The 26,840-nt window shown below is 40.6% G+C and overlaps 1 protein-coding gene across 4 annotated transcripts; it reads left to right on the forward strand.

The window, feature by feature from the left end:
* The first annotated feature begins 146 nt into the window (after nt 1–146).
* Nucleotides 147–25,665, forward strand: LOC108679983 (E3 SUMO-protein ligase RanBP2). Of its 4 annotated transcripts, XM_018168732.2 has the most exons (21): nt 147–349; nt 3,349–3,574; nt 3,977–4,147; nt 4,894–5,078; nt 5,656–5,837; nt 5,953–6,070; nt 6,328–6,516; nt 7,893–8,055; nt 8,883–10,616; nt 10,863–11,034; nt 11,595–11,752; nt 12,109–12,267; nt 14,748–16,736; nt 17,008–18,002; nt 18,387–18,611; nt 18,886–19,126; nt 19,347–19,507; nt 21,862–22,427; nt 22,464–24,079; nt 24,528–24,601; nt 24,866–25,665. In XM_018168732.2, the coding sequence occupies exons 1-21, from the start codon at nt 278–280 to the stop codon at nt 24,875–24,877; spliced, it is 9,408 nt and encodes a 3,135-aa protein (XP_018024221.1). In that variant the 5' UTR covers nt 147–277; the 3' UTR covers nt 24,878–25,665. The 4 variants fall into 4 exon arrangements, with proteins under 4 accessions (XP_018024221.1, XP_018024220.1, XP_047739959.1 ...); XM_018168731.2 differs by having other exon boundaries at nt 21,862–24,079; XM_047884003.1 differs by having other exon boundaries at nt 12,112–12,267; nt 21,862–24,079.
* Nucleotides 25,666–26,840: the final 1,175 nt, after the last annotated feature.

The following is a 26,840-nucleotide window of genomic DNA, read 5'->3' on the forward strand; positions in this document are numbered from 1 at the left end:
TTCCGTTCAAAAGTGCCTCAGGATTATAAAGAAATTGTTAGTAAAATATATAAATTGGCTCTAATTTATTTTCCTTATTTCGTGTTAGGGGGGAAGCCCTCGGCCATAACGGGAATTCATTTGAGGCGATAGTGTGGTGGCAACAATGTGCCATGCGCGCGGTGTGCTGCTTTGTAACCGCTACTGATTGATACTGCAATAAGTTCAAAAGTCTTCTGTGCAGACTGTGCTGATAGTAAATAAGTGAAGAAAATAAGAACAAAACTCATGCTTCGTCATGTTGCGTTCCAAGAAAGATGTCGATCGGCATGTGCGAGACATCCTGTCTAAAGTCAAAAGTGACAACGAAGTAAGTGTGTTTGTTATCGACGCATGTTCCCAAGTCTTGGATTAACGGCCATGACGACCGACCGGTATCAAAGATGCGGGTTACATAGGCTACCTTACCTACCCTAGTCATCACTCAATGCAGGCTTTTTAATTTATTTGACGGGGATAGGCATTGCTTTCTAAATAGTGGATTGACACTGTAAGTGTAAGATGCAGAGAAGAGAGTGAGCAAATATCCTAATATTTTCAATGACGCGTCTACCGTCTACGTCAATCAATGTCCGTAATCATGTTGCTTCGTCATGCCCAAGAATTGCAACAGAAACTGCTCTAAATTGACGAAATTAGGCCAATCTTGCCCACAGACATTTATGTAAATACCTCTTTTAATGTTTTTAACAATTAATGTTGAATAATTGGCTGATTTTGGTCACAAATTCTCAATAAAACTGGTGGCATAGCTAGCTATTTGGCATTGAATCAAAATGACATGATCTTAATGTGAAATATTTCTACCTACTCGGCTACTTGTCAATCATTTTGGGAAATTTGAAGGTTTGTAGCCTGTAGGTGAAGCCATCCATAAACAAAGCAGAAAATGGTGGTGCTGGTTGTCGATTCTGTTTTTGTTGCCTTTACCTAATTTATTATGAAAATAAAAAATGTGGTATACCTACGCGGCTACGCCTACGATCCTACCTACATTTCTTCTGCTCTTATCATTTTTCGAGCAGTTTTTACCCATGATTTTTAGGCAATTCTGCCCTAGCTATCCTTATTTATTAATGATAAATTGTTATTTGTCAATTGTCTTTAAACAGGGTAAACGCGGTATATTCCGACATCGTAGGTAATTCCGTCACTTCTCTAGTTTTTCCTTTATATTAAGCTTTGTTTTAGTTCCATGCGTTCATTGATGGTTGAAATGGTGACGCATAGTGGCAAACCAGAGCTTTTTTTGGAATCAGTTCATTTTAATTTCCTCAAAAACTCAAGATTTAAACCAATTTCTTAAGTATGATAATGCTGGTATGTGGTATCCATGATACTTTACTGGTCTACCTATAGGACTCAAAAATGAACTTGAGGGAGAGTCTAAAAAATTCTCTGCTTTGTCACTATGTGGTGACGTCATACATTTGCGTGTCGAAATACTGCAAAAACACTAGGTCTTGGCCATCTAGTCATTCTAGTGGTAAAATATTGAGATCCAAAGAGAGACAATGCATGCCACCTGGTGAGATCATCGAAAAATGTGTCAAATTTGACAGTTGACCTTGCTCTACCAAATAGTGAATAACTGTTTTTATGGGAAGAATATTATGGTTTGAGATTTTTAAATACGTCTGTAAATATATTAGGAATCCTTTAAGTATACTTGTATTCGTTGATTTCAAGTCGTAAATAAATTAATAGATGATTAAGTTGAGTGATGGATTTAGACCCATCAAAACTAATTCCGACACAACTTGAATTGGACACACACAGATCGTTCCAAGCTTTGTACAAAAATTGAAATTTGCTTAATTAAAAGCCTAATAGCTGCTAATTAAAACATAATTAAGTAGTGTTCAATATTCGTTAGTGTTCTAATTCAAAGCCGTGTTGTATCCCAATACAGCTCACACAGCAAACGGAATTCGAATACGTTGATGTCGGCATTACCTATCAGTTAAATTTGAAGCGCTGACGCAATACGACTCACCACGTGTCGAATATTACCACACACAGTGACGGAATATAGGGATTTGGTAGGTTTCCATTCTAAAGGCTTTTTAATAAAGATGGCAACATTTTGTGACGTTTCATCGTTGCTGACGCGTAGTGAAGTGTTTTGAGAGTCACGTGAAGGCAACAGAACTTACGTAACGCATACGGTTTTTTTTTATAGTTTTTAATTTCTCGATGCGTCCTTAATGTGTCGGAATATACCGCGTTTACCCCACATAGGTATTTTTTAAAGTAAATTTTATTTTGGAGTTGCTGAATTTTGAAAATTTCCTACTTCTAAGCTAGTGCCAAAAAATGTTACTTTTTGAACTGCAAGTGAAGTTTAGAGCCAGAATTTTATGAATTTCCAAGAATCCAAGCCAATGAAGCCATGATTTAATTTCTTTACGCTGTTGCAGTGTTGCTGTGAATACCATAGGCTTATCCAGGCAATTGAAAGCCATTTATGAGCCACAAACTCATTTGCAATGATAAGCATCCATATTAGTACCTTAAATCTTGAATTTTTCCATATAAACATCATCAAGAAGATTTGTCTTCAACTCTTCATTTTAGAGGCAATAAACAAGTGGCAATGTATTGTTCAAGATTTTAGGTTGAAGAAACAATGCTGTTATGATGCAGTCTGAGGCTCTGAGCAATCTGAGGGCTAAGGTGACAAACTATGCAATCACCAACAAAATGTTTTCAGTGCTCTCATTATGCTGGCTATTTTGACAGGGATAGGCTATTGAACCCCAAAAGTTAGAAGATGCATGAAATGACATGTATGTGAATCACAATTTTTTCAATCAAACAAAAGAATATTACATTACAGCCCTGAGATTTCATACCTACTGAAATTATTTATATGATATTAGTGCTGTAATATTTGAGCATTTGACAAGTATATATTCTAGGTTTCATTAATTCTTGAAATGTAATTTTTATTTTAAAACAACTTGTCCTAAATGACAAGCTACCAATATGTTAACCATTTTCTCTTGGATACATTTACCGTCATCAATGCTATTTGTGTATAGTGGCTTGGGACCATGATGTCCCATCAGTTAAAAAATATAACTCGGTACTCACTGCAGTGAGTGACAGAGAGCACATTTTCTTGTCGACGAAAACGTGAAGTCACGGAGGGATGGACGGACATGGCGAGCACAATAGTGCATTTTTTCCAAAAATGAGAAAATGCGCTAAAAAGGGGCTAAAGTAATTTTCTATATTTTCCATCTTAGAGAATACTTTTTATTTTGATGTCCATGAAGTTCTTCCTAATTATGTTTTACTTTTCAGCGCAAGTTGAGAGGATATAACATTGCTCGCTTCTATCACAATGTGGGAGAACACGAGATTGCAAGTCGCTATGTGAGTGAATTCCTTGCTGTGAGGCCCAAAGCTATTGATGGGCATCGCCTCCTGGGACAAATACTTGAAGCCAATGGGAAGAAAGAAAAAGCTGTTCTTGCCTACAAAACAGCTTATGAGCTTGGGGATGGACAGAAAGACTTGGTCATTAAGAGTGAGTAATGAATCTATTTTAGTATCATGTACTTCTTTCTGTATAATTGACACAATTGCATAAAACATAAACATCTGGAACTGTGTTCCTGGGGCAAACAGATTTTTTTTAGACAAATTTTAAATCATCCCTCTGATATTTTAATTTTTATGTTATTATCTTCAATATAATTTTTTGCAGTACGGTATTTGTAACTCAGATGCTCGACAATTTTAGTACCTCCTAACATGTCATACATCCAAAATTTAACTAAATGCATAGAAACTTGGGACTAGTTTAACTGCTGGATTTAATTTTATATCACTTATTTTATAAGTTTTTTGCCCTGATGTTTTTCTATTTACTTTAATATTGAATTGATCATTTGTGATGATACTAATTTTCTTTAATTCATTTGTGCAGTATGTGAGCTTTATAGTGAGGTGCCCTGTGACGTGTCTGTCCTCATGCACTGGGCTGATGAAGGCCAAAGACTTTGCCCTCATCACGAGGCCATCACAAAACTTCGCTCCACCATTATTTCCAACTCTTCTGAGGCCAACTCAAAAGCTAAACTGCGAGACCTATATTTGGGTGAGCCTATTAGTGTCCAATATTTATGCTCAAGATGACCTTCCATATGCTCAAAAAATTAGCATATAATTAGAATGTTAAAAGCTTAATTTTTGTATTACTATTTGAATAAACATGGCTGTCAGTGTCTCAAGTTCCAAAAAGATGGAAATTTTCTAGGAGAGGAGCTTTGCACAGAAACTTATTTTGATGGCAGATTATCAGCCTGTAACTTGTATACTTTGGATGTTACAAGTTGTCAATATCTTATTATGTCTGTAATAGTTGTTGATAAATTTTTTGTAAATGAACCAGGAGGTGCAATAAGCTTCAAATGCGCTAATGAAATTCTCAATTTGAGGATTGTGTGTACATGGAATTTATTAATTAAAAGTGAATTTTTACTATGATGCTCACCAGAGAATTGTAGCAATGGTGAAAATTTCAAAGATTGAGAATTATAAATAGCTCAAAAGTCACCTTATAGTTGGGACTCTGTAGATGTCTGATAAAGAATCCTGTAAGACATGAAAAACGAATCCTCCTGGCTACTATCCAATATTGATATCTTTACTCTTGTTTCCATCACAAATAAAAACTCTGAAAAACGCAGCAGCAGGATTATTAGTGAACTGAAATATTGAACATTGATTTAAACTCTCTGAACTCAACTGTCAGAAAGCAACCCTAGAGTTTTTCTCTGCATTTTGATTAGTGGTAATAGGTATTTTTTTATATTCTCAAATATGTTTATTTTTTTATTAAAGACCAAATCAAGGTGAATCCCGCATCTGCTGAGCTGCAAAGCAACCTCGTTCGTCTGTACTTGGACTGGTCTTCTGAAGACCCCAATAAACTGCAAGAAGCCTACAACTATGTGCGCGACGTGGAGGCAAGACGGCCGTTCACTCACTCGCTGCTCTGGTATCAGACGATCATCGAAGTTGCTGATGTTAGTTCCTCTTATTGTTAAATTATGTATTATTTATTGTTATTATTATCATTGTTTTTATACCGCTATAATATTTATAGTGTTATTATGATAATATTAGAAATATGGTTACTTACCCCAAGACGGCCATTCACTCACTTGCTGCTGTGGTATCAGACGATCATCGAAGTTGCTGATGTTAGTTCCTCTTATTGTTGAATCGTGTATTATTTATTATTGTTATTATCATTGTTTTATACCGCTATAATATTATTTATACAGTTATAATGATAATATTAGAAATATGGTTACTTACCCTGTGATGTATACACACTTTTTTCCCCACAGTACTCTACTGTATATAATTTAAATGATTATGTTCCATGTATTTCATAAACGGTTATTTCCAAGATTAAATTAACACAATTGTGCATTCAACATACAAATTGTTACCAAAGTTAACTGGTAGTTATAAAACTCGAGTCAAGCTCTAAACAAATGCTTAGAGCTTGTTTAGAGCCTTTCTTTTAAATTTGATTGAATGATGTATCAACTTTGTGTAAAGAGTTTATTCCTGATTTATTTTTATGTTCAACAGTGTCATGAAAAGCAGAGTGGTAACAGTAGCTCGCTGGGTGTGGACTACCACTCGTGGGTGTTGACAGCTCTGGACAGACTTGTACATCTCACTCTTTGTGCTGCCAGCTCCTCGTCTGTGTCGTCAATCGTGGACTCAAATCGAGAGTCATACCTCACAGAGGCTGCTAATCTTCTGCAGAAGTGAGAAACTTGATTTTTAGCTAATCATTCTTAAAATCATTTATTTTATTGAGATATTGTTTATTATTGACGTACTATGTTAGTTTGAAATTATGTTTCTCTATTACCTTGACAGATTTGACAACAAACTGGCTGCTGTGAAAAAGCTAGGATGTGGACCAGAGCTAGAGCAAGCCATGGCTGGTCAGCTCTTCTTCCACTTGGCTCAGTATGTGATGATCAGTGCTAAGAGGGTGAGTTGTTAATTAATTTTAAAAAGCCAGATGATATCTGCGATATTTTTAATTTAGCACCTACAGTTCCTCGAGTTTTGATTTAAGAGATGAACATGAAATTACTTATTATCTTGTGCTGTGCCATTCATGAAAAGACCAGAATATCTTGAAACCCTCTATCTGTTATTATTTCTTTTTTATCCTGAGTAACAATTTCTTAATGATACTCGCTACTGTTCATCATAAAAAAATGACACGCTTCCTCTGACCAACAGACAAGTTTCCCACTGAACCCCAACTCTGTGTCATGCTTGCTGCTGCACGCGTGCGCGTCGCCGGCGCCCGACGCCAGCAGACACTGTTACCTGCACCGACTCGCGGCGTACAGGTTGTCTCAAGGCTACCACATCGTGCATAGCCTTGCCAAGGACGCAGGCACTTCCCCTACCACGCTCCTTAACAAGGTTTGTTTAGGAACTTCATAACTACGCAGTGTGATGAAATTTCTTTGCTAGCCATTCAACTTATCCTGTTGAATATTATTACGCCATACTCGCGTATGTGGATTGAATTATAAAGAGTTTTTATACAACTAATTGTACAGTGAATGCATTGTGATATTGTTTACATTCTGTGTTTACCATCGACGTAGGCCATACTTTCAGAACTTGCTTAAGTACATGCATATATATATTATTATAAGATGGCAGAAATTTCTTGATTATATGCGTACAATTTATGACCAGAGAGTGCATTTGAATTTTCAAGGAGTTGAACAATTCTTAGATGATGTGCACATGCAGAGATGTGTATAAGAGACAGCACTAGGTCAGATCTGGTGGGAAAATGTTAAAATCCTCAGAGCAAAAGCTCATGTCACCCAGTGAGAACATCGAAACACGTGTCGAAGTTGATAGTTGACCTTGCTCTACCAAATAGTGATAAACTGTTTGTGTAGAAAGAATATTATGGTTTGAGACTTTTAAATAAGTCTGTGAATATATTAGGAATCCTTTAAGTATACTTGTATTTGCTGATTTTAAGTGATGAATAAATTAATAGATGATTAAGTTAAGAGATGGTTTTAGACACATAAAAAGTAATTCCCACACAGCTCGGAATTAGACACACAGCTCATTTTGAGCTGTGTTGTATTCCAATATAGCTCAAACAGGGTGTCGGAATTCCCACACAGGGCATCAGAATTCCCACACAGGTCATCGGAATTACGAATTATGGTTTTGAAGCGCTGAAGCGCTGTCGGAAAGTTGGAATTAGTCTCACAATATGCTGAATTTAGTCACACACAGCGTCAGAATTCAGCGATTTTGTAGATTTAAATTCTTAAGGCTTTTAAATAAATATGGCAACAGTTTGGGACGTATCATCATTGCTGGCGCATAGCGTGGTGTTTTGAGAGTNAATGTCATTGAAGTTACTCCAATTAGTCCAATGTAATCCCAAAGATGAAGAAGTCTACAACCTTCTTTGAAGCAAAATTTAAAGATCACACCAGATTCTTGAAGAACTCCTTTTTCGAAGGTGCCGTCGCTGCGTATAGTTCGGGGTTTGGCTTTGTGGCCGTGGGTGTCACGGAGCCAGTTCAATTCATCGCGGATCTTGAGATGAAGTTGTTCAATAGATAGACTTCGAGACAATTCGAAATATATAAGCATACGCACACCTAGCGGCTGATATCTCATCTGTAATTGATGGGTTCAGCTTAAAAAGCCATCAGAGATTGGCAGACTGATCTATGAATTCTCAACTTTTTTAAAGTATGGCCCCTGATATTCATTAGTATCACAAATAATTCATCTATTGTTCATACAAAAATCAGGTGCGTCAGCAGTGTGGTAATCGCGAAAGCAAAGAAGAGGCTTTCCGTGCAGTGTTCGGCAGCCGCGTTTCGTCAGACCAGAGTTACTTCCTGCATCACTCAGGCTACGGCGAACAGGAACTCGCCATCCCTAGTGCTGATGAAGCTAAATCTTTTGACCAGAGTAAGTTGGTTATTTGTATTGTACAGTTGCTCCGGCTATGATAGGCTGTTAAGAACACAAATTTTGTGAATTTTAGCAATGTAAATGAGATCTCATTTCTAATAATTACTCTTAGTTTGGTCGTATAAATTATAAATGGGATTCTCCTACTGATTGTTATGAGAAATCATACTGAACTGCTTAGTGGATGAACACGAAATTGATTGTGAATAAATTCGGTGACTATGTTCCAAGTTTATAAGTTGCAATTTTGCTATCTAGTTGTTCTGATCTTTTGTAACTATAATTGCTCGTGTTTTGGGGAACTCGTATGACGGTAAATTTATTTCAGGCTTTTCAATGATTTCTACATTCTGCATAAACCTTCCTAGATATCCTAGAAATTTTTCTCATCTTCATTTTTCACGAGCTATGATGCAAGTCTATCATTTTAATTTTTTTGATGGAGGTACGTCCCTGACTATTCAACAAATAGTTAATATCTTTGAAATTGAAATACCATTTACATGTCGAAAAGCTTGCATCCTCTTTTTGAATGCACAGCAGACGTGTTCACAGATCTACAAATGTGAAGAGTATTATTACGCTCTCACTTCAAAATTCTTTGTGTATTGAATGGAAAAAGGGCTTCTGATGTCCTATGACTTTCACATGAGGCATTTTGGTCACGTTGTTCTTACATGTGTGAGTGATTGCAAAACAATACCTTTCAGGGCAATTCTAGGTTAGCATTAATCCTTCATCTCCTTGCGCATCATTTGCCTCCACTGATGTGAAAAGAATTTTGATTTGATGGTGTTCCTTCAACAACCCTCTTTATTGTGCAGCCGTTTGTGTCAACGAAAGCAGTCAATTGCGGGAAGTTCTCTGGCTTTATCTGCAAGGCATTCTTCGTAGAGCTTCAGCTTCTGCCTCTCAAGGCAACAATTCGCTCAATGTGAGCAACCTCAACTCGAGCTCTGTTGGGAACACCAGCATCAGTAGTGGTGGTGGCGGTGGTGGTAACCTCAACTCCTTGATGAACAGTGCACTCAAGAAGAACCAGCCATACTTTCCTCATAAGCTTTTTGATGGTCTCCAGTTTGCAACGTCTCACCTCAATAGTGCTGTTCCTGACTCACTCAGCCATTTAGATCTTCTAGCGTTCTTGGCCGCCACCATCTACTGCCAGTTGGAGAATGGAGCGTGCAGTGGCAGTGTGCGTAGTGCCGTGTGCAAGACGAGCGTGTGTAGTGGCTGGCTGCTGCATACACCGCAACAGGAGGAATGGTGGAGTGCTGCTCACGATTTATTTGTGAGCTCATCTCGGCGTTCGGCACTTGCTAAAGGCATCGGGAAATGCCGTCAGGTCGTGCAACGAGGTTTGGAAGCCATTCGGTTATTGGCTGGTGGTGGCATCTCCGTGCCTCTGGCTGTGCATATTGCTAACTGCTTCACTCATTGGGCATCTTGTGCTGCTGATGAAGATGAAGTTAGCATCTCCGAAATAACGGCTCTGGAGGAGAGAGCTGAGCATTGTTGGCAAAGGGTCCTCTCGCTATGCAGCCGAAACAATGCCAATGGAACCTCTCACATACCAAGAAATCAACTGTTTGAGACTGCACGCCATGGCATGGGATCTCTAAAGCTTGATGAAGTTGAAGAAGAAGGCCGCTTGTTTTTAGCCAAACGTCTAATCAAATCAGGACGACGTCAGGAGGCTCTTCAGTCCTTGGGTCAATTGAAGTCTCCAGAAGCTGCTTTCCAGCGCGCCTTAGTGTACAAGCAACAGGCCAGTGAAATGGTCAGTGCTGTGAGCGGAAATTTGAGCCTCTTCACGCCTGAGCAACGTGGTCAACACACTCTGTACCTAACACAGGCTAGAGACACTCTCTATCTCACGCTTGACAGACTACGAATGCCAGGCGTGGATCGTAATCATCCTCTGAATGCAACTCTCAGTGCAGAAATGGCGAACGTTGAACGTGCTCTCACGTCCATCACAGCAAATTTAATAAATAATTCATTCCACGAGGGAGATGGCGAGTCTGAAGTAGAGCCACTGTCGCCCATTCACCACGGACACGACCTGAGCCTTGGTGGCGAGAGTATCATTGATGGATGTCACGCGATATCAGGCACGCCTGCTCGCGGTGGAAGAGCCATGTCCACTCTAAGGGTTGAAGCTCGTCCGAGCCCTGAACGTTTGGACGCACAAGTGCGTCACCTCACTACCGTACAGGAGCAAACCTTACAGAATTTATGTGAGCAGAACTCGGCCCTGCGGACGCACAACGCGGCTCTAAGGGAAACTTGCAACACTGTTGCTACTCAAGTGAAGGAAAATGCGCAACTCTTTCGAAGCATTCTCGAACAAAATAAATCTATGTCGATGGATTGTTACAGCCATATCCTAACTCAAGTTAAAGGCATATCAGGGTCTGTAGATGAGTTGGTTGGCGAAGTTCAAAAACTCAGAAAAGAGATGATGGAAGTCAAGAGCGCTCTTCATAAACGTCCTGACGACGCTGATGGGCGTGGCGACGGATTACCTGCTCATCCAACACCACCTCCACACCAGAGTGAGTTCTATTCAATTTTAATTATACCATATCTATTGCGGCCCTGTGGGGTTGTTCTACACTCGTTGATCATTGAGTTTTTGCATGATGATATTAAAATGTGATGACATTATATTCACTGATTGCAAGTTGAAACGTTGATACAATTCGGTGCTGTAGACTATCGCTTATTTTAATGCACTGAGCATTAATCTCAAATGAATGCCTCCCAAGTGTGCATATGTTGACCGAGACTCTTCATTTCAGGCATGCTGTCGCAGCTGTACATGGGGTGCTACGCGGGGCAAGTTGGGGCCGCAGGAGTGCCTCATCCTCTCACTTCTCACCTCCTCCCGCCCCACTCTGCCATGCTGCCTGGTCATGCTCCTCATGGCTCTCCATTCTTACCTCCAGCTACGCTGGCAGACGCCTCGTACTTGTAAGTCGCTATTTCTGTCTGGTGTTAGCTTTGATTGGCTCTCCATTCTTACCTCCTGCTACGCTGGCAGACGCCTCATACTTGTAAGTCGTCATTTCTCTCTGGTGTTAGTTTTGATGTTTGTACTTTGTAAGAAGATTGTGGCAATGAAAAGTTGACAATGAAACAACTTATACTGTGGTGTAGAATGTGGTGTACTGTGGTTCTACTGTATAGAATGAAGCAAATCTATAAGAGTATGTACCTTAAAAGATAATTTCAGCTAACCTTTAATCCAGTATGGTACGTCTCTAACGTTTAAGAGTCGATGCCTATCAATGTATATGTATATTGGGGGAGTCTAATGGATTTATTCCAGCATGGAATATGTAAATTAGAAGAATGTTTAAAAATGTCAAATTATAGAATACAAGAAAAATTGGGATTTTAACAAATAGATTAATGTGTGCCATATGTCATGAGGGATCTTCTAGTGTGTTTTAAGTTTACTTTCTTATCAGTGCTGTTTGTGACATGGTTGCAGTTGTTTCTTTGTATGTGATCAATAAGTAATTTTACAGGAGCAGCTCGAGCGCAGCTGGGGTGCACATGAGTCGCCTACTGGGAGGCGTGAACACGTCTGTTGCAGACCCCCCCTCCCCCCTGCCCTCGTCCGTCTCTGCTCGAGTTCACTTCCAGGACCTTCCAGCTCTTGCTTCTCCGCTGCCTGTTGCGTCAGGTATTATCAAGTGTTTCTGTTGCTAGAAAAAATGCATCATATAGATAATATGAGTTATTTATTCATTGGTACCTTCACCAAGGCACTCTAAATTGTAGTAAGCAGAAATGTGTACCCATTTCATTTCTTATTCAAAATTTATTTCCATTGAGTCAAAAATTTATTTCTAAAGAATTAGTACATAATTGGATTTAATCATGGAAGCGGAATATTCATGAAGAGTTTTCATGGATTTTGATGCTTTACTGTATGTTATATTTATTGTGTGAAGCAAATCACTGCAATATTATGTTATATGATCATGAACTATAGTCCGTGGCAGCGCTGAAACGAAGCTTTGCGCTATTATTGTGCAGCAGCTGCAAGTAGCAGTACCTTGTCCGGGATTCTTTCATCACCGTACCTCGGCACGTCAAGCATCACAGGCAGCAGCACGTCTGCTCCTCACAACTATCAAATTCCTCTGCCTGCGACGTCCTTCGCTGGAGCCGTTCCTCTTCCGCTGCACACTCCTGGTAATCTATTCTCTCTAACAGAAAAAATACTTTAATTCGATCTGTTTCCTATTCTAGCATCGAAACCTTATGGTTTTAAGAATTTTGGTTGTAATGAAAAAAATTCTTTCCTACTTATCAAGGTCTCATCTCTCAGATATGTTCCTGTTCTCATAAAGGCACTAGAAAATTTTTAAGCTAATTATTTGGACGTCTAAAAGTACTAGCTCAAGGAGTCTAGAGTTTCAATTGCGGTCGTTTATATATATGTGACTCGTCTGCTGAGCTGATAAACCAATTTTAGGATTGAGCTAAAAGCAGAAGATAACTTGTTACTTGATAAATTCAAACCCAACATTTTTTCCTTGTGTGTGAGTACATTCAGTGATGTTCCTCAGCGACTAGATCTAGGAATTCTAATTGTGATCGATCGTTAGTTGACTGCCCTCTTTTTTTCATTAATTAACGTAACTCCACGTTCAGTGTGATCATTTACTACCTCTGGTGATGGTATCTTTTGTTGGTTTAAGTTGTCTGTTCCACAAGTCCAGAAACACGACAATATATATGTTGAAGTTTTAACTTTTGAAACTTTATTATTGGTTTTTTGAAACATTTGATTTTTAAGCCTTAACGAAATTTTCACAATTTTGTCTTCGAATGCATCAGGAGCCCCGTGTATTCTCTTGCGTTGGTCCTTATCTTGATTTTATCTGTTCTGCCTCGCATCCACCAATAATCACTTGGTCGAAGAACTACTCAATCATCAGAGAAAGACGCGCCAATAAGTTCCTCTAACCAAAAATGATTAGAAAATTTGTGGGAAGTTTAATCTGAAATTTTAGAGTGGATAGGAGGAGTTTTCAGTTATAGACTTGGGCAACATAAAATCATAATCGTTGTATGGAGCTCCTGATGCTTGAATTGCAGAGAACCAGGCTGTCAGGTAGATATGAATTTAAAACTCAAACGCAAGTTATGCAATTTTTTTTCTGGTTGATTCAGCTTGAATTGAGCCCTGAATATGCTTATCCTGAGACTTCATATAACTTATCAAGAGAGCATTACCTATGCAGTGCCCCCACCAACTGGAGTCGCACTTCACTGGCAGAAGCAGAGGCACGAAATAATATTACAAGTTACATGTTTTTTTTCTTATCTCTTGGCTGCTATTTCATCCGGGAATGCTTTGTCGTCATGTATTTGACTACATTGTGATGTCGTTTTCCTCAATCATTGGCTACTAATTTGCTGTGCCAATGAAACTCCACTTTTCCTAGACACGTTTGAAAAGTTTATAACCAGAGGCGAAGAGGAGACTGAACAGAATTAAATAATTGTTATGAACAAGTTTATCTGTGATATGTGTCAAGCTTTTGACGGTCTCTGCTGTAAAGAAAAAGCCAGTGCTGAATTGAGCTCTAGTGGGACAACTGTTTTTCGACCCCCCTTTTCTCTTCGTTGTCCTGAATACTAGGCTTCAACAGGTTTCCTTCTCATTATTACCTTCTAACACACATTTCATCTTTTCGATTTCTTCTTTAAAACTATTTTCTGGGACGAACTTAATGTCCCAAACACAACAATAGAATCTGCAAACATGTTCATATGCTGTCATCGGGGAAGCAAGTTCTTATCTCTTTCTGGCGCTCTTTTTCTTTATTCTCTTTATATTAAAGATATTCTCTAGCTTGGTATGAAAAAATTTCTGTTCTCTCGTCGGCAAAGGCTGGGCGGTTAGGCAAAGCTGAATTAGAGCAGCGAGTTGCGTGTGGAACAAGCTGTGAATGTTCTGCGATGTTAGGAATGAAACCGCTATTAATATTATTATTTGTAATTATTGTTATTATCATTATTATGGTAAGAGCCATCAACTGTCTAATATTTTCATTCAGTTCTATTGGATTACAGCAGTAAAACAATTAAGAAGTACGTTCTGAATTGCCATAATGCTGTAATAATTTTTATTTTGCAATTTACCAGTCAACTTACGGTACTGCAAAACACCCGTGAAAGTCATTTGAAACTACTCTATACTGGACGATGATAGTACATGATAATAGTGATAATTATTTAATATTAACGTTTTTTTTACAATTAACAGTTTCAGTAATTCTTGATCGTTATGATGAACGGTATAATTTATCCTTCAATCCCTTCTAACTAGCAAGGACTAACCCTAATCCTAATTGTTAAGTAAACCTAACACTGCATAAATTCAAATGTAGACTTGAACGGCCAGAGTGTTGGAATCTTTTCCATCAAAGTGCTAGCATTGAATATTGTTGAATTGTCCTCATATGTCGTCAGGATTATTTTTTCATGTATAGGAACAAAATTTGGGTGAAGTAAGGTTGTTCAACAGTTGGAAAGTAAAGGCCACCCTAATCTTGATCTTCACTAGCGATGACTGTCCACCTTTGACATATTACCGTTTGGTTATAGAACCTGAAATTGTCATTTAATTTGAAACTAAATGCATGACTTTTTTATCTGTACAGATCGGTCGTCAAGTCTGATCCCAACGTCTGGTTTGCTGGCCAGCGTGCCTCCTCCGATCTATTCTGCCGTGACTCCGGGCAATTCACCTCATCCTGTTTCTCATCACGGTAGCGCTGTTGCAGCATCTTCATTCACAGCCTCTTCTGCTAGTCCCTTGCAAACCATGTTTTTGGGCAGCGCTGGGCTCGTGCCAGTAACCACTGCTTCCGTGACAGACGCACCTCTTACTGGGAAAATAAAATCAATTCCTCAACGAGTACAGAAAATTTCTGAAAATGGTTTGGATAATTCAACAGCTGTGACTGAAGTTTCAGGCTTGAGCAACACGAGCAACGAATATTATCATGATGACGGCCATGACCCATGTCCTGATTTTGTTCCCGTGGTACCGTTGCCCGCCAAAGTCGAGGTACACACTGGAGAGGAGGATGAACAAGTTCTTTTTGAAGACCGAGCCAGGCTTTACCGCATTGTTGCCAAGGAGTGGAAGGAACGCGGTACCGGTGTCATCAAAATTCTCCACAATAGTCCGAAAAAGTCAGTACGTGTACTCATGCGACGGGACCAAACCTTCAAAATCTGTGCTAATCACTTGATAACTCCAAGCATGTTGCTCAAGAAGCTACCCAAGCACGACAATGCTTGGCTTTGGGGCGCTCAGGACTATGCTGACGAACAGCTTGCATCCGAAACTTTTTGCTGTAAATTCAAGACAGAAGAAATTGCTTCTCGATTTAATCGAGCCATCATTGAGGCTAAGATGCTTGCGACTGAGTATATGAAAGACACTTCAGTTTCATCAGAAGTAACTAGTGCTGCAAGTGTAACCACTGAAACCTTGAAGCCGTTGTCTGAACTTTTCAAGAAGGCACCAGGATCTTGGACTTGCTCCTCATGTTTTGTTGTCAACACGGCGGAGTCATCTCGTTGCATTGCCTGTACTTCGCCTAATCCCAGTGCTCCATTTACATCTGCTGCTACATCTTCAGAAGCTGCAGTTGACTTGTCCAATGCTGGTGGTTTCAAGTTCGGCTTTCTCTCGAGTAATTCTACCGCTGCTTCTCCAATATTTTCGTCAGTGTCTCCAGCCAAAGCATCTGGTAGCATCACTTTTGGTGTCAGCGGGCAGGCTGGTGTGAAACCAAGTCCTTTTTCAACACCTACTCCTGGCCTCTTCTCTACACCTCTTGGAAACAATAAACCATCGACTGAATTTAAGAAGGAAGAATCTTCTATCAGCCTTTTTGTGACGCCCAAGTCTGAGATAAACACCCCAGTTGCTGCTTCTTCGTTGTCCTCTTCAAGTATCTTTAACACTCCGAATCGGACATCTATCTTATCCACCCCTACGTTGTCGTTACCTACGTCATCAACTGGCGTCATGCCTTCTGCTAGCAGTTTATTTGGTACTCCGGTCACAGGCAGCGTGTTCTCAGTGGCACCTTCTTCATCTCTTATATTCTCGCAATCAACATCTCAAGTCCCGAGCGTCACCAGCGCCGTGACGACATCAGCGGTGGCCCAGAGCAAGACTCTGTTTGGAGGATTCTCCTTCACCAGTGCGCCGACAATGGCACCACCCAAAGAACAAGAGATCAAGAAGGAAGAGGAACCAATCAAAAAGCCAAGCATCTTTTCTTCATTCACATTTGGTTCAAGCAATACGGACAGTGGCAAATCATCTACATTCAGTTTCAAAACAGACGGAAGCAATTCGAAGGATGCAGCTGCTCAGAGTGTAGCTATATTGTCAAACTCGAATATTAATGAAGCTCTAACTTTTAGTGCCCTAGCTGATGGCTCCAACTTGCAGGCTGCTGATGTTTTCAAGACCAAAGATCTAAATGCTTTCAAACCTCAACCACTTTTCATAGGTAAAAACACCTCAGTGAGCGGGAACGAAAGCTCTGAAAAGGTTGAAGAGTATGAGCCTGAAGTGCATTTTGAACCCGTTATCCCTCTGCCTGAGCTGGTGCAAGTAAAAACAGGTACTGATGAACTTGTTTCCTTACTTAATTTCGTGCGAGTAAGATTGGGCATGATTTGAGCTTGTCTGATGTACATTACTTGAGGTAGCAAGCAATTTAATCTGAAATATCGAAAAAGCTGTTTGTGTTTTCTTATTAGTTGGTACCTATTTGTTTTTCTATACTTACTCATTTATTTCACATTAAATTCTTTTTGTTCTTCTAGGGATATTTTAGGAAAATAAAGAAATGTTCATATCTAGTCTTGATATATATGTATATTTGTTTTCAGGAGAAGAGGATGAAGAGCAACTGTTTTGTGAACGGGCCAAACTATATCGTTGGGCGGAGGCCACTAAAGAATGGAAGGAGCGTGGACTGGGAGACGTTAAAATTCTTTCTAATGAAAACACTGGCAAAATTCGGCTGCTCATGAGGCGTGAAAAAACTCTCAAGATATGTGCAAATCACTACATCACACCTGATCTCACCATCAGCTTCAGGAGTGACTCTGACAAAGCTTTATCTTGGATTGCAAACGACTTTGCTGAAAGTGAAGTCATCCGTGAAAATTTCACCATTAAGTTCAAGACACCTGAGCTTGCAAACAACTTCAAAGTAAAGTTTGAAAATGCCCAGCAGATGTTGCGTGAGAAAGCTGTTCCGTCTTCGACACTGACTGAAGACAGCAAATCCCAAGACTCGGTCACAAAGGATGCTTCCAACACCAAACCTCAATCATCCAAGTCGCTGATGGATATGTTTAAACCAGCTGCAGGATCTTGGGAGTGCGATACCTGCCTTCTGAGAAACAATGCCGATTCGGTGACATGTGCTTCTTGCCAGTCTCTCAAACCTGGCACATCGGCTGCAGAGGTTACTGTCAAACCAAGTAAAGATGCTGTTCAAACATCCATTTCTTTTGGCATTCCGTCATCAGCTTCAGCGTCTGCTACCAGTTTCACTCCGGCTTTCAAATTTGGCCTTGCCAGTGGCCCTACTCCAGCATTCTCATTTGGATTGCCCACTACGTCAACGTCCACTAGTGCTTCGTTATCCTCAGCTGCTCCTGCCAATTTCTCTTTTAAACCCACGCCCGTTGTTGCAAACAACGAAAATTCGGACACGCCTGAGGCAACAGAAGACAAGTCTAATTTTAAATTTGGTAGCCCTGAGAAGTTTGAATTTTCATTCAAACCGCGGCCTCCTCGCTCACGAGATGTGAGCCATTGCGAATCTGAAGATGGAGTTGTGGAAGAAGATGAGGGAGATCATCTCTACTTTGAGGTGTGTGACTTAGCTGTTGTATTTAGGTTGTTATATTGTGAGTTGTGTACGTTTTGCTTGATTTCCAGAACGACTTTTCGCAGTTCCTCTAGAGGATCAAAAATATTGATTTTACATTAGTGTTTTATTCCGCTGAATGATATTACTTGACTTCTAAATGATGGCACCACGCTAATCTGAAATCTTTACTTATTTTTGGCAGTTTAAATTGACATGTTCGGCACTAGGTTTAATAATATTTGTCTCTGCTTGTATTATCTTGCCCAGCTTATATGAATCGTAGTTCTTCATATGTATACCTGCCAATGCAATATTATCTAGGAGCTACTTTTCTTGTTTTGAGTGCGTGGTCAACTGATGAGATTCTTGATGTGTTGCGTGCAGCCCGTGGTGCCACTACCGGATAAGGTGGACGTGATCACCGGAGAAGAGGACGAGGAAATCCTGTACTGTCACCGCGCTAAGCTGTTCAGGAAAGCGGGACCTGAGTGGAAGGAGCGAGGTCTTGGTGACATTAAAATACTCAGGCATCGCGAGACCGGCCGCGTGCGTCTCTTGATGAGACGCGAGCAGGTTCACAAGATCTGCCTAAATCATCACCTGACAGAGGTGAGCTTGTCACTGCATGTCTTGTGCATCATCGCGTCTCAGTGATGTTATCGTCTTGACTTTGGCTTAACGGCTTCTCTTTCGTTTGAAGGTTATAATTCAATGTACAAATAATGTAACGTGATTAATTGAAACTTGTTATATCTAACAGATCTTAATATATTGAATTCTTGTAATTTTTAATTCCTGAGGCTTCTGATGGACGATGAAAATGCATGCTCCTTAGTATAATATTTTCATTACAAACACAGTAAATCAATTTTTTTATTCTCAGGCAATCAAGTTGAACGAAAAAGATGAGAAGTCATTTTACTGGGTAGCTCAGGACTATTCAGAAGACCCGCCATCACTTGAGACCTTCGCAATCCGTTTCAAAACTCCCGACATCGCTCAGGCGTTCAAAAAGGCGGCTGCCGACGCCCTGAATGGAGTAGCGGCTCCGGCTGCTGCTGTCAATACTTCAGTGGCTAAGAGTGATGTCCAGGAGAAATCAACGAGCAAGGATCAAGCAGATGGTACCTTAGTTCACTTCTGGTCATTGTTTTAAGTCATTCTGAAATATTATAAATCTTGACCCGCAAAACTGCCCGATGATCTATGAGCAATGGTATGGTTCATAATAAGCATCTAAAAAATTAAATTGTATGTCTTCTTCTTTTACTGAATTTTCCCCAAATTTATTACTGAAAGAAATACTATTCTAGTTATCCATTGACTAAAATTATTCATCCTCAGGTTGTGTCCTGTCCTCAACTACTCAGCAAGAGTCGTCTCGTCTTGCTCTCGCTCGCAAACTCCTTCTTCCTGACGATTTCTTTGCCTTCGAAGAAGCCGAGCGTCGATGCAGCGGCTGCCTAGGCTGCAAAGTAGACACCCTTCCTCCGTTCTTAGAGCCTGTGAGTCTTGATGTGTTTACGTCTCTGATAATAAGAACGAGCTGCCTTCACTAAAATTAAAAAGTGAATATTAACTGTCTTAGGCTATATAAAACTCAAAATATTCTGACATTATTGCTGGAATTTCAGTGATTTATTTTCAACGGCTGGGGCTGCGTTGTTCAACTGACGCAAATGTAATTTCGTCCTAAGCTGCCCAATTTTTTTATCTGATATTACTGATTCTGCCTGTAGCATTTCCATTTCTCAAACTTCTAAATTAACCTATGTATAGTGGGTAAATGATAAAATTAAATATGGTCCTTGTCAAAACGGTAATGTACTTCAGAAAATGTAATGTTATTATTTTTTTTTTTTTGCAAAAACTCCATGAAGATCATTATTAAATATTGGCGCTTCTTTGGGATAGTTGTTTAGTATTGAATTATGTTTATTTGGTCATGATAAATAAATGCCAAGAAAGCATACGTTCCCATTCCAAATTAGCCTAGAACAGTGTCAGTCGATAATGTTCTTGATTTTTAGCCCTATTTTATTCAGTTCTTGAAGTCATCTTCAGTAGTAGTCATATCTTCTCTCGTGCGGGCGGCCGACGTCCCGTGTAAGCGATCTCTTGCACGAGTGTCTTCGTTTCTGTTGCTTGTCACCTGTCCCTCCTTGTCACTTCGTCTCTTTGAGATGATAACGCTGCTTTATTCGAGCCAGCTTCAGCGGGCTAGACAATTGAGACCTTCCACCCCTTGTGGGTGATGAACAATTTTTGATTTGAGAATCTTTCGATAACTGAGACCTTCCACCTCTTTGTTGATGTTCATCTTGACTTTCGGTGCGAGATTACTGAATATCTGAAGCGCTAGTAATCAGTTGGCCAATAACCTAACTAGTCATATCTGACTAGTGAAAATGTGAAGGGCTTTTATACCATAATGCATAATATTTCAAGTTTTTTTTAACTTTGGCGTAACGGCTGGAAGGCGGAAGGGATGCCCATGTGTTCTGTATCAGCATTCATGCTATCTAGATCACGTCTACATATTTGCACCTGACTGAAAAGTAGGAAACACCGTTAATTTAGATGGGTCGCCTGCCGAAGACCACCACTGCCCTGGATGTAATGGACCATCATGATTCCTGCCTTCCGGAACGTAGCCTTCAACACTTCCAGCCGTCCGTATCTAGGCTGTGGGTCGAACCAGCCCTCGGTCGAACGGCCACTTGTCGAAGGACGATAAATTTTGGAACAGAACTATGCTATCTGAAACCTAACCTCAGATGCGGTGAACGTAAAACTACGTAATTTAACGATGCCCGGAAGTCAGATTCGATCCGCGGCCTGGTGGTGCACGGCAGTCTATACTCTAGCTTTACTCACCATAAATTGCTGGCTCCTGCCTCTCATAGTTTTGATGTAATTTAAAAAAAAAGTGATGGTCTTTGTTACCCCCAGCTCTAGGGGTTTCTTTGACCGGGTGGTAAAATCAATTTTATGACGTCACACTTGTTCGGTCGTGAGATGGCTTTGTGCTGCGCTCTGACAATAGGAGGTTCGGGGAACCGGTAAGTAGCACGGGAACACTTTATGGGGAAGTGAGGGAAATGCTGTAGTATTGGAGCTGGGATTGCTGGGGACCAGCGACGACGATGCGTCTGCCAACCAAGACTTGTTGTTGCTTGCTTGCCGACCTCTAATGAAATTTGCTGATCGTGGCGATTCTATTGTAAAAATTCTTGGTGCACTGCGACCACCAAGTGGATTTATCATGGAACTGGGTGTGTGGCTAATCCTCTCAGCGTTACTCGGATCGTGTCGACTTACGCTGGGCTCTGATCGATACGCCGCTGTTTGTGGCGGCATAAGTCCAATCGATGCTTATTTTTTCCGCTACAGACATTCCTAATTACTCTGCTTTTATTTCAACAATCGCCACTCATCTTTCTGAAGTACGTTCCTCGAGTCACGCGAGAAACTTGATCACAATCCAGACGCTCTTGTGTCTTGCCGGTCCGATGCTGAAGTACATCTACACTCTTGTCAAGAAATGTAAAAGGCCACTTGAGTACATTTTTTCCATCGTTCTTACTTTTTGTGTTGTTTTAGTGTTAACTATTTAACCGTCAACGATATAATTCTCTTTTTATCTGCGGCCTCCTTCGTAATTTCTTGTCGTTTTGCATCCACCCTCTCTTGGACCACATTACCCTTCTTTCTACACCGCCCTCGGCATCTATTGTTACTTCATTACGCTAGACGCTTCTTCTCTTGAAAGACTATATTCATATCTATTGTAAATGAACTCAAATTCACTGTATATTTTTGACCACATATTGCCATAATCTATTATTTTCTCTCTTAGGAAACTCCTGCTGGAAATGTGCTGAAAGACTTCCCTCGTGACGAGTTTCCGAGCGCTACCACACCATCGTTCGCTGCTCGTTCCGTTTTCGGCACTAAGGCTAGTGACTCAGTCCTGGCAAAACCACTTTTTGGGTCCACTCCAAGCGTGAGCTCCGCATCTCTCTCCTTCGGCTCAGCTCCGCCGGCTAGAAGCTTGTTCGGAGGAGCAAACGCTGATGAGCAAAAACCTTCAAGTTCTCTGTTTGCTGGCCCGTCTGTCGGTTCACTGTTTGGAGGAGCAACCACACCTTCAGTTTCTGCCAACTCGGTGTTTGGCGGTGCTAGTACAACACCGAATTCTGCTTCTAAGGGAACTGTTTTTGGAAATTTGAACCCTTCGTCCACAGGCGGTCAGACACAATCTCCATTCTTCGGCGCGCCTTCTTCTAGTTCCGTATCTGGTGATGCGCCATCAACCACATCAAAACCGTCTCTGTTCGGTGGAGCATCGAGTCTTGCTGGCAAAACCAGCTCAGCTTTAGCCAGCAACTCTGTGTTCAGTGAAATCGCCACGTCATCCTCCGCATCAGTTTTCGGCGGAAGCATTACGCCATCCTCCACATCAGTTTTCGGCGGAAGCATTACGCCATCCTCCACATCAGTTTTCGGCGGAAACACCACGTCATCCACCGCATCAGTTTTCGGCGGAAGCACCACGTCATCCTCCGCATCAGTTTTCGGCGGAAGCACCACGTCTTCCTCAGCGTCTATTTTTGGTGGCGGCCCCGCTGCCAATTCCGGTTCATTGTTTGGAGGAATCAGCAAATCTGGCACATCGCTTTTTGGAGCTCCAGCTACCTCAGCCTCATTATTTGGCGGCTCTTCAGCCTTCGGTGCAAGTACAGCTCCAACTTCATCATCGCCCTTCAGTGATACCTCTAAAGCCGGCTCTCTCTTTGGTAGCCTTGCAGTTACCGTTTCTGCTGCATTGCCTAGCAATAGTTCAACTGTGTTTGGTGGTGCAACTGCTGGAACAACTGGAGGGAGCCTATTTGGAGGGGCCTCTTCAACTGAAGGCAAAGGTTTGATATCATTTGCTGATATACCAGCTGCTACAGAAGGATTCGCGTCAAAGGCCCCTACAGATATGTCAGCGTGGCAGTCGAAACCATTATTCGCATCCTTCAATAAATCGAACAATCAGAGTAGAGATGATAGCGTTGATCAAACCCAAAACGAAGAAGACGATTCTCATGATCCACATTTCGAACCTGTTATTCCCATGCCTGATCTTATTGAAGTAAAAACAGGCGAAGAAGACTTGGAAGTTGTGTACTCTCATCGATGCAAAACGTTCAGGTTCGATAACAACACAAAAGAATGGAAAGAAAGGGGTCTTGGAGACATCAAGATCTTGTACGACCCTAGTAATCAGAAGTTTAGAATACTTCAACGACGTGAGCAAATCCACAAACTAGCTGTCCATCATTATTTATTGCCGGGGCAAAAATTGACGCCTCTAGCTTCTTCTGACACTGCCTGGTGCTGGTACGCCCACGATTTTAGTGAAGTAGCACAAGGCTCGCAAGAACAATTGGCTGCCAAGTTCAAAAATTCTCAAATTGCTGGTGAGTTTAAAGCCAAATTTGAGGAGTGCGTTTCAAAAGTTGAATCACTGAACAACAGCAGCTTTTCGACTCCAGCCGATCTTCTAAAGAATGACTCCTCTCCTGCATCTAATGGCGGTGCTGCTACTGCCGCCGCGGACACTTCCACGAAGAGCAAACTCGTTTCAGGAAGCGTCCAACCACCTAAGTTTGTCGAGTCCGAGACGGAGTCTTCTGAAACGGGCGAAGATGATGAAGACGACGATGATTATATCGACAGCAGCATCATGTTTGAAAAGTCATGTCAGCTGGAGAAGCGCTTAGGCGAAAACTGGGATGATCTTGGCACGGTTATTCTTCGTATTGTATACGAGTCTGACTCGGACGGCGCGCGCCTCATGGCGACTGATGAAAGTGACCTCCTACTCCTGGATCACGTGCTAACTGCCGACCTCGCTTACGATGACATCGATGAGTGTATCGTGTCGTGGGCTGCTCTCGACCTCTCCACTCAGCCTGCCTGCCACGTGAAACTTCGAGCCACCTTCCAGGATTACGATGATAAAGAAATTTTCATCGGAACCTTGGAGGAGGGTCGAGAGTTCGCCAACAGGGATGGCGTGAATGAAGGTGAGGATTAGTGTTATCTGGAGTAACAATTTTATTGAGAGTCTGATACCGTGCGTGCATTAAGATAATTGTAACTGCATCGCCTCATAATATTTACATAGTTTATATTGGGATTTCGTGACTATAAAATTTGGCACTTCTCTTCCTGCTGCTTTACTGGTAAGAAGGTTGCCTGCTACACCGAATTTAAATCGTGACTCTAGCGAATTAATGGCGAGAAATCACACGATACCTCTTTCAAATATTAATGTCCTGAGAAAGATATTCTCCAAATATAGCTCGTCTAGGGGGCAATTGAACCCCACTGCGATGACACTTACTTGAAACTCACTTGCAACTGAAAGGGCTGCGATGAACGCTGATATCAAGTTTGTGTGGCTTGTGAATCATGAGCGTTGGCTGCTTAGCTATGGTAGATCCTGCTAAGGCTTAATCTGCTATGCTGCAGGATCTTGTGGCGAGCCTGTCGTGAGGGCGTGTGATCCCGAGCTCGCAAGTGTAATGGCTCAATTGTTGAAATCGGTGTGTCTTTTCTTTACACTTATATGCTCTTTTTATTGATTTTAATGTGCCATACTTATTTGAGGTTTCAACATGTTTTTAAACCATGTTTTAGGCATGATTTTTTAATCGTCCCGTGACTTATTTTTATATCGCGTTTCTTCTATGAATTATAGTTTGAGTATTTTAATTCCTCGGCATCTCTGTCGTGACTGAGACAAATAATTGTTGTATTATATGGCTTATTTATTAGTTATATAACTAATCATGCATATTTTTTTCCAGATTAAAGAATAATAGCTGAGCGGCCAATCACGAAGCCACACGCAAGTTTCCTGGTTCGCCATGTTGGGACCTGCGTCGTCTGGTCTTGTGGAAAGTAGATGCATACTTGTATTTAATCTTACTGCTGTTGTTCAGTGATTTAAATTTGTTCATTAAATGACAATTTATTTCTTAAAAGTATAGCTCACTCGAGAGAAGTATCTGCCAAGGAATAGCGCTGAAAGCATCATGACAGTCCTGTTGATAACGCGTCGAGATTTGTTAATTTTATATCGTCTCTCTAATGGTCTTCAGTTTTAATTGACGCTCCTGATAAATAATTCTATTACAAGCCAAATCAATTGATCTGTATTCATCTCCTGTATGAAAACATTGGAAAAATTCCCCTCTCACTCCTAACCGTTGCGTTACTCAACCTGATGTGATGCTCATATATTAATCGTTGCTGATATTGTTTTGGGTTTTCCTAATCGTCGTTTTATCGAGACGTTGACACGTGGTGGTATATATTTTCGTGCGAACATTTTACTAAATTTTCGCGTATCACGTTTGAAAAAACACCTTGTCTCTTTTTATAGTGTTACAATGAACCTCATTTGCAGTTTTTCGAAGACCTTTTATTTCAACCTTTTAAAGAAAGGGCATTCTTTTCCTTGGAAACTGTCAGGAGACCTTAACCTCCTGCCAGTTTCATGGGGCGTAGAAGAACCTTGTGTTAGGATTATGTGTAGCCATTTGTGTTGGAGTAGTAATTCTAAATGTAGTGCGTGGTACCAATAAACATTGTGCTTCGATTCAAAGTACTTGTTTCTTTTATTCATCACAGATTTGTTGGTGACCATGGCGTTAGCAGTTGCGCCTGGCAAGTTACTGGTAATAGGTTGGTCTGGTTGTTTGAAAGTTTTTTGTTTTACTTTTAGGCCGAAATTTGTTTGTTTTTAACTGTGAGCGAACGTTAATCTAGTTCAAGACCACCTTAGGACGTATCATTGCAAAGATTGTTGTGTTGCTCTTTTCCTAGACCTATAAAAGGCTTTTGATCGTGTAAATCTTAAAATTCTCTTGAGTAAGCTCCACCGGTATGGTATTAGAGGGCCTTTCTTTTTACTTATCCAGTCTTACCTAACGAACAGAGGGAAGTTTGTCGCATTGAACGAGTTCAATTGCCCCATAGGACTCATCAATATAGGTGTACCACAGTGCTCTATACTTGGTCCTTAATTTTATTATTTTTATCAATGATATCGCCTCGTCTTTTAACGTGAACTGCAAGCTTTTTGCCGACGATGCCGTTTTCTATGTCTCGAGAAGTTCCTACGATGAAGCGTGTGATTATATTTCGGAGCTTGCTTTGAATTTGTCAAGATGGCTCTTAAAAAACAGGCTTGAGGCTAGCACTGATAAGACTAAGTTGATGCTTTTTACTCACTGAGTCCCGTTTCCTTTCTACGTGACATCACCTTCAATGGGACAATTTTAAAATAGGTCGATGATTTTAAATATCTGTTTAATAATCGGCAATAAGATTTCCGTCGATAAATACACTAACCACGTCTGTCAGGTTCTGAGTAAAGCCCACGTAGTTTTGGGTGCTCTTATCCAGTGTTCTACCTTTTCCATCATTTAAGAAGCTCTGTCTCGATCAAAACTATCGAACACGTTTATAATATGGGATTATTTACCTATTAATTCAAAGAAACGGGTCCTCACGTTAATTAATAAAGCGTTACGTTCAATATTTCGAATTATGTAACTGAGTGCAAACTTACAAAATGAACAGCAATATCCCTTAAACTCGTACTAATGTATTATATAAGCCGTCGAAAATCTCATAACTCGACAATATGCACTAATTTCAGCTTTTAAAATTCATGAATAAGGCGCTTTTCCATGATAACCGACGTTCGCCTCTCTTGTTCCTCAACATTTTTTTAATACCAGGGGCAAACGCTTTTACTTAACCAGGTTTCGGTTA

The sequence above is a fragment of the Hyalella azteca genome, unplaced genomic scaffold (assembly GCF_000764305.2).
Source record: "Hyalella azteca isolate HAZT.00-mixed unplaced genomic scaffold, Hazt_2.0.2 contig14244, whole genome shotgun sequence".
NCBI lineage: Eukaryota > Metazoa > Arthropoda > Malacostraca > Amphipoda > Hyalellidae > Hyalella > Hyalella azteca.

What these genes read in the sequence shown, in the direction of transcription:
- LOC108679983 (XM_018168731.2), top strand. Translation starts at nt 278, where the DNA reads ATGTTGCGTTCCAAGAAAGATGTCGATCGGCATGTGCGAGACATCCTG. An exon ending in CGATCATCGAAGTTGCTGAT is followed by an intron (nt 5,079 to 5,655) that starts GTTAGTTCCTCT and finishes TATGTTCAACAG; the next exon opens with TGTCATGAAAAGCAGAGTGG. An exon ending in TCTTCCGCTGCACACTCCTG is followed by an intron (nt 12,268 to 14,747) that starts GTAATCTATTCT and finishes TTATCTGTACAG; the next exon opens with ATCGGTCGTCAAGTCTGATC.